This window comes from Dendroctonus ponderosae, unplaced genomic scaffold (genome assembly GCF_020466585.1).
Source record: "Dendroctonus ponderosae isolate FM_Combo_2020 unplaced genomic scaffold, Dpon_F_20191213v2 Dpon_F_20191213_58, whole genome shotgun sequence".
Classification (NCBI taxonomy): Eukaryota; Metazoa; Arthropoda; class Insecta; order Coleoptera; family Curculionidae; genus Dendroctonus; species Dendroctonus ponderosae.
The window spans coordinates 63,046-70,516 of NW_026018794.1; the positions used below are offsets into that span (position 1 = coordinate 63,046).

At 36.8% G+C, this 7,471-nt stretch overlaps 3 protein-coding genes and 1 long non-coding RNA gene across 4 annotated transcripts; 2 read left to right on the forward strand and 2 right to left on the reverse strand.

The window, feature by feature from the left end:
* The first annotated feature begins 503 nt into the window (after positions 1 to 503).
* LOC125504734 lies at positions 504 to 1,619 on the forward strand. The gene is made up of 2 exons (XR_007281669.1): positions 504 to 1,190; positions 1,506 to 1,619. It is a non-coding gene; the product is annotated as an uncharacterized LOC125504734 (long non-coding RNA).
* Positions 1,620 to 1,646: 27 nt separating this feature from the next.
* On the reverse strand, positions 1,647 to 2,481 carry LOC125504732 (39S ribosomal protein L18, mitochondrial-like). The gene is made up of 3 exons (XM_048667137.1): positions 2,130 to 2,481; positions 1,923 to 2,073; positions 1,647 to 1,874 (listed from the first exon to the last, which is right to left on the reverse strand). Exons 1-3 carry the CDS (start codon positions 2,324 to 2,326, stop codon positions 1,674 to 1,676), a joined length of 549 nt encoding a protein of 182 aa, XP_048523094.1. The 5' UTR covers positions 2,327 to 2,481; the 3' UTR covers positions 1,647 to 1,673.
* An 11-nt stretch (positions 2,482 to 2,492) lies between these two features.
* On the forward strand, positions 2,493 to 5,819 carry LOC109544050 (short-chain specific acyl-CoA dehydrogenase, mitochondrial). Its single transcript, XM_019914065.2, has 7 exons — positions 2,493 to 2,672; positions 3,526 to 3,790; positions 4,485 to 4,605; positions 4,665 to 5,006; positions 5,063 to 5,194; positions 5,250 to 5,443; positions 5,496 to 5,819. Exons 1-7 carry the CDS (start codon positions 2,642 to 2,644, stop codon positions 5,620 to 5,622), a joined length of 1,212 nt encoding a protein of 403 aa, XP_019769624.1. The 5' UTR covers positions 2,493 to 2,641; the 3' UTR covers positions 5,623 to 5,819.
* Positions 5,771 to 6,655, reverse strand: LOC125504733 (ubiquitin-conjugating enzyme E2 L3; the record flags this gene model as incomplete). Its single annotated transcript, XM_048667138.1, is given in 1 exon segment — positions 5,771 to 6,655. A coding segment is annotated over 1 exon segment (155 nt), but the record flags the coding sequence as incomplete, so codon positions are not given.
* Between the last annotated feature and the right edge of the window lie 816 nt (positions 6,656 to 7,471).

Genomic DNA, 7,471 nt, shown 5'->3' on the forward strand with positions numbered 1-7,471 from the left:
TTTTACATAAAACATATTTAAAATGTGGAGTAGAATCCCAAAATGTAATAATATACAGGGTGTCCCATTTAAAGCAAACATGCTGAGACCTATTTCCAGTATAACCAGAAGTTTGACCATTTTAAAAATATTTTACATCGTTTGCCCTCAATGACTTCGGTATACTCGTAATGGCCGGTAATTAGAATAATTTTCAAAATTATTCTAATTATACATTGTGTACATATACAAAAATTATTAATGAATATCAAGTGACCGTTTAGTATTTTTATTTAATTTATAATTGATTAGATTAATTGAAAAAATAATTCTGCTTATTTCATTTATCTTCGTGTTTTTCATACATTTTCATACAGATATCTTTATGTATTTATATTTATAGTTTTCCTTAATTAATGGCCGGAGATAACGCCTCCTGATTCATCTCGCAATGACATTAATAAACGTCTATATCACGTCTCCTAACTGAGAGTGAAAAGCACTAAATTACCAAATATATTTTTATAAGGGCCGGTTGCGCAATCCAAGTTCAGCGGTGAACGTGGTTTAACGAAAGTTTTCGGTTGTACCAGTCGCGTTTAAGCTTGAACGGCAGATTAAATCCGAGTTCAGTTTTACCGCACAGTTTGTGCGGCACAGAACGTACCTCCTTAGGAGCGGTTGCATAAAAGCAAGTTCAACGATGGTTCAGCAGAACCGAGTTCGATTATTCACGGGTTGTACAACGCCTAGCGGAACTCGGTTCAGTTGAACTGGACAATCACATCAATTTTTTTTCTCAGGTGGGCTCTTCCGAACCTTTGTAAAATGTGCTATTTGGTAAACTTTGATTGGCTACTATGTTTGTCGTGGTACAACCCGTGAATAATTGAACTTGGTTCAGCTGAACCATCGTTCAACTTGCTTTTGTGCAACCAGCCTTAAGTCGATCTTTCCCCTGGCTAGAGAATTATACTTTATTGCGCAACATTGAACATAACCTATACTGACTGACATTCAACGCAGTTCATTTGTAATCTTCGCTGTTGAACATACACAAACTCTCCAAAATGTCCCTTGGAAAAACAATTTACAATTCCATTTTCAAGAGGTCTTCCACCTTCACTCTGGCTTTCATTGCGTCGGCCTTTATTTTCGAGAGAACGCTGGATTCGGCCTGTGACACCATATTTGACAATATCAATAAAGGGGTATGTTAGTTATGTAATCATTCAGCTAAGAGATTCTCCAAATTTAGGGCCTGCCAATTCAAGCAGAGAACTTTGACGAAGCGATTTACAAACTGCAGCTGGTGATAAAATCGACCAGGTTGAGCTTAGCATGAAAAATCCTTTTTAAACAGACTTCTCCTATTTTCGAAGAAAATATCTATTTAGATTTCAAAATAGGCCTGATGGCAAAGAAGACTGTTTAAAACAGGAGATGTAACATCAAAGTCAGTTTGGCCGATTTTCTCAAAAAACTGCGTTATACAGATAGTCTGTAATACGATTTTACCTTTTCAGAAATTATGGAAGGACATCAAGGACAACTACACCCAGTAATATACTTAGCTCATCTCATATAGTATAACTTATTCTGAATGTTAACGCAGTTTATAAATAAAAAATTCTAAAACAGCTGAAGGAAATTGAACAAATTCGAAATTAAGTACTAAAACTCGATTTTATTGATTATTCCACTACCTCCCACGGTTTTTCTGGCCTGTGCTGGTCCCAAGGGTAAGGAGCTTTATATTGAGGGGGCTCTTTTAGTTCCACCCCACTCTCTTGCAGTGCTTTGAGAAACAGGGCTACTTTGTCAGTCTCGTTGCGAGGTGTGATATAGCAGCTGATCTCTGTAAGCCCTGTTTGAAGGCACCTCATCCCTAGAATCTAAGCTGAGCGTTGAATCACAGCCTTGTAATAATCAACTGAGCTTACCCTGCCTAAGTTAATGTATGCTGACGTATCTTTGGCACTATACAAGAACTTTTTTATGCACCATTCACAGGTGCTTGCCCGCAACACTTCTCCATTTTCAAAATGATTTACAGTGGCTGTAACGTACTTGCTACTGACTTCAAGATTCAGTCTGCAAAGGTTTGAGAATGAATCATATCGGCTAGATCTGTTTAGATGTTCGCTTACTTGTGCCAGTAATTTCTTCCAGGGTTGTCAACGTGATAACCATCGGGCTTGTAACCAATTCTCAACCTTTCCAGGTTTCGAGGATTTCTATTGACAAAAACCGGGGCTAAATTGGGGTTGGCCACCACGGCTGTGCTTGCATTCCGAATGTTTATAAACGAAAGAACAACCGCCCTGCTTTGAGTACCTACTTGCATTTTAGCTGAGAACTAAGGGAGATTTAAAGCAATTAACAGAGACAATTGTCTTTGCAATTAATTATTTGAAACTGTTTGAAATGAAAACAAGAAAGATATTGGTTAACTACTAGCAGCTGCCAATATCTTCTCAATTATGCGACGAAAGTGCACTGACATTAAACTCTCTAACTTCATGGATGTTTTTGTTTCCCATTAACTGTTGCCCTTTGGACTTCCATTGAGTTCGCTTTGAGTATAAAAATACATTCGAATTCTAATTAAAAGATTGAATATTCATTTAAATGCAAAGTCCAGTTCACTTAAGGTGTTACCATGGCTCTGCTACAGAAAAGTCTACAAAAAGGTAAGTTCTGTCCTCCCCTAAAGGTTTGTTTGTGTTATTGTAGTTAGTAGTTTATTAGTCAAAGTATCTCAAACTAGTATGGGTGTGAGTGTTTATAATACTACTTCCAAATATTAACTATTTGAAGGCCATAAGAGTTAAACGTCTCAACAAGTCATTGCCCGCGTTTAGAGCCATATTTTAAGTCAATAGATATGTTCTTTTGATCGTTATTTACTTAAAAATGTGTTATTTAAGGCACGCAATAACTTAAATAATACTAACTATAATAGTAAAGGCCTTTAAGACAGCATATGTACATAAGGGGTGTTCCATTAAAAATAATTATGTTTACGGAACACTCGAACTCCCTGTACATTAGAGCTTATTTGAAAGGAGTCACGCTATGTACAAGGCTTTTTTCCATTTAACCAACTTCATATCATTTACGGTTTTCGATATCCTACTGAAGCTTCTTATCTTGGACACAGTGTATGTACAATCTATAGCCCTACAGGGAGTTTAATAAACAAAAACTTGATATGAAAAGCTTCGAAGGGTCTCTCTCAATTAGCAATATGTTCCAAATATTAATAAAAACAATGTTTTCATTACCTAATTTTAAAAAGAGGAAACAAAACCATGGATCCAATCACATTTGCAATACCACAATTGAATGAAAGTCCAAATTTATTGTTAAAATTAGGGACCATTGCCCTAATTACTATTCAATTTTTCAATTCAGTTTGTCATCCTTCAGTAAAAATTAATTTCGAACAGTGTCGACACAATATATATGCCTAGCTATAGGAAACTTGTAAAATACTCTACTCGCTGATTAACGAGCCACTAAAGATTAGCCCCCTTGCTTCAGTGTGCATGTTCAAGCAAAGGGGCATCGCCTCTTTAGCAGCCCTATCTGAGACTCATCAAATGCTGCAAAAGAGCTGCAGAGACTTTGTTGATGGCGAACTTAAACCAATCGCTGCCAAAGTGGACCGGGAGCATCTGTACCCGAAAGAACAGATCAAAAAAATGGGGGAATTGGGGCTGATGGCCATTGCAGTACCAGAGGAATTTGGAGGCACTGGGCTGGATTATCTGGCATACGCTATTGCTTTAGAAGAAGTATCTCGAGGGTAAGGATTCTTCTCACATCGATTATTTCGCTAAAAAGTCCAATCATTTGGGTGTAAGCATACGGAATTTTATTCACCTTTCTGACTTGTGAATATTTTATGGTTTTGTGTTTTGTCAACCGATCAAATCATGAATAAACCGACAAAAGAACAGTGGGTTAAGTTTAATTTCTAATTAAGTTGGGAAAACGCAAAGGAGATAAGCTGAGATTCATGCTAGTTTTTTTAGTTCTCCACTGAACTTTTGTACAAAATTTATCAATACTTTTGCTTTTTTATAAGCGTTGAGTGACATTTTTCCCTAATGCTGATAGGTCATAACCGAATTTAATAAATTCTTGCAAAGCACCCAAAAAACTGCTCGTGTAATGTTTTATTTTTTAATGTATATATGTTGCTTTTTTTCATCTCTTAACAGTAAACAGTAAATCACTATTTTTTGTCGTTGATGCACAAATATAATTTTCAATTTTTTGTGGTTCACCAATGTTGCCACGCGCAAATGAAACAATATTATCCCGCAATCAGTCTCATTAACAATTTATCATTTAGTTTTGAATAACATCGGTCATTAATACGAACAGAAGCTCTGGTTTATCAGCAGAAATAATGCTGATTTCCTCATCTTGTTTCATAAAAACGTTCAGTTTTTTTTAAGTTAATTAACATTTTGAATAGAAAAAAATATTTTCAGCTGTGCGAGTGCTGGAGTTATAATGTCCGTAAATAACTCGCTCTATTTAGGACCAATTCTCCAATGGGGTACCAAAGAGCAAAAGGAAAAATGGATCCAACCATTCACAACTGGCGAAAAAGTAACTTAATACCAAATAACAGCAAAACCAGCCTATCAATAACCGATCCATTTTTTTAGGTAGGTTGTTTCGCACTTTCAGAGCCTGGCAATGGATCTGATGCGGGTGCAGCCTCAACTACCGCTAAATCAGAAGGAGACAGTTTTCTCCTGAACGGCACAAAGTCGTGGATTACAAACGCATTTGAAAGTGAAGCAGGTGTGGTGTTTGCAACAACCGACAAAAGTCTGAAGCACAAAGGAATTTCGGCGATCATCATACCCAAACCAGTAGAGGGGTTGGAACTGGGCAAAAAGGAGGACAAGTTGGGAATAAGGGGCTCTTCGACTTGCGCGCTTATGTTTGACAATTGCAAAATACCCAAAGAGAACCTCTTAGGGGAGCTCGGCTTTGGCTTCAAAGTAGGAACATTTCTTCCACATTTAAACCGCAAAAGTAACTTTGGTTTTTAAATTAGATAGCAATGATTTGCCTAGACGCCGGTCGAATAGGCATCGCTTCACAGGCGTTGGGCATTGCTCAGGCATCTTTAGAAATAGCGGCTGATTATGCCGCGAAAAGATTGAGCTTTGGAAAGCCGCTTTTAAAGGTAAATGCTACGCAGTTTAATACCGGGCTAGTTTTCAACCAGCGATACATTTTAGCATCAAACCATCCAGAACAAACTAGCTGAAATGGCCTTAAGGCTTGAATCAGCACGATTGTTAACCTGGAGGGCGGCGTGGTTGAAAGACAACCACAAGCCTTACACGAAAGAGGCCGCAATGGCGAAACTAGCCGCTAGTGAAGCGGCCACATTTTTGAGTCACCAGTGTATTCAGATTTTAGGCGGAATGGGGCAAGTGTTTAAGGGAAATTTATTTTTCACCGTACTAATTCTTGAGTTGCAGTTATGTATCAGATATGCCGGCGGAACGGCATTATAGAGACGCCCGGATAACGGAGATTTATGAGGGAACTTCCGAGATTCAAAGACTGGTTATTGCAGCCAACATTATTAAGGAATTAGGAGCTTAAGTTTCAAAAATCTAATACAAGATTACACATATTTTTATATACACAATTCAATTTTGCCAATTTGCTCCATATACTCAGTATATCCAAAAAGGGTGCTGGTAACGTTAAAAAATGGCAATTTATCCCATATGGAAAAACAAAAAAACTATTGGTTTAGATTGCGATTTTATTAAACAATACAATGTACAATACCTTGACTGATATCAAAAACCTGCAAAAAAGTACCTTCCGGTTGACACTGATTACAAACTAGCTCTTAAATAACATCGAAAAATTCAAAAGTATTTAGAACAAAACAGAAAGAACATATCAAAAAATGCGTCTCTTCGAACTTAATAGTGGACAAAACATAAAACCGGTGGACAAATAACCAGAAAATCTTATTGAAAACTGACAGAGACTTAGCGACAGCATTCTGAATGGAAATGCCGTCACCGAAAGGCTGAAGGCATATAAAAATAAGCAATTGTATTCAATGTGTGGTTAACCGTAAAGAGTTCAGAAAAATTCACTGCGATTTTTTCGGGATATTACATGAACTGGGAGTTCTAAAAAGGCATGCATACCGATAGTTAACTAATGCCGTAAGAGAGCAGATAATAAATGCAGTAGATACTTAACAAAACAAAATTACAGAGGCCATAATATTTCAAATGGAATTCACACCCTTCGCACAGAAAACTTTATTAATAAAAAGTCTAATCTACACCTAACTGAAATTATCACATTATCGAATCAAGAAAATATTTCGGCAAACTTGTTCACAACTGTTATAAAATTTTCTACTTGTGAGTCCACAACTGTTCATTTAGTAAAGTAATAAGGCGAGTTCATAGTTTTTTTTATATCGAGACGAATACAGTTACTTTCAAATTAATTTAATCGGCAGGTCTTTTTTCGCTATGCTTTTTTGTGTATTCCTCCGCATTTTTTGTAAACTTCTTCTTATCCTTCAGATATTCTTCAGCTAGGTCTGCCCTTAATGGATGTTCAGGCTCTGGATCATTTACTAAAGCCACCAGGGCTTGGATCACTTTAACAACAAAAAAAAAGTTTGTTGAAAAGTGGTAGACAATGGCTAAGGTTCCATGGTTTTTTCGTACTTTCATTGTCTTACCAAGATATTTGAATCACAGTTTCGGTTGATGGTTATCAAGTGAATTTGAATCCTTTGATGTTTTTTTCTGATTTTCATAATTGCATTCGGGACATGATAGTAAAAAGTGTGTTTGTTTTTTTTAACTCGTTACTCTGATACTCAGTTGAAAAATGAGAAAATCCAATACATCGCCAGAAAAAAAAAATTAAAGCCTATTTTTTAAATAATCAAACTTGCGATAACAAATTTTAAAGCGAGTGCTGAATAGCTCAATAAAGTTAAACACCGATATGGAATTCGACAACATCAGTGACGAGGGACCCATAGAGCCCTGGAGAACTGCTTCGAAATAAAGTCAGGGAAATGCAGTTGTTGCACCGAATCTATAACGCATACCAAAGTGGGCTTTTTGGAAAATACGCCCTCCAAAGACACTTGCTGATCAATCTGAGGCCTCAGACCCAAGTAGAAAAATGAGCAAGGAGACGATCACATTTACTTCTTGTTCAAACGCCTCTGGGACTCATAAAATGAAATTGTTAGTGTTACGAAGATCCGGTAAGCCTTCTTCGTTCGGCAATGAAAAGTTACCGATGACTTACCAAATACAGATGAAAATGGACTTTGGAAAATTCTGAATCGGAACACCACATTTTAACCTTAACAGAAATGAAAAAACGAGCTTTTAAGGCAGAGCAAAGAGATACTACACAAACTAAAATCACAATTTTTTTACGTCGACTTAGATTT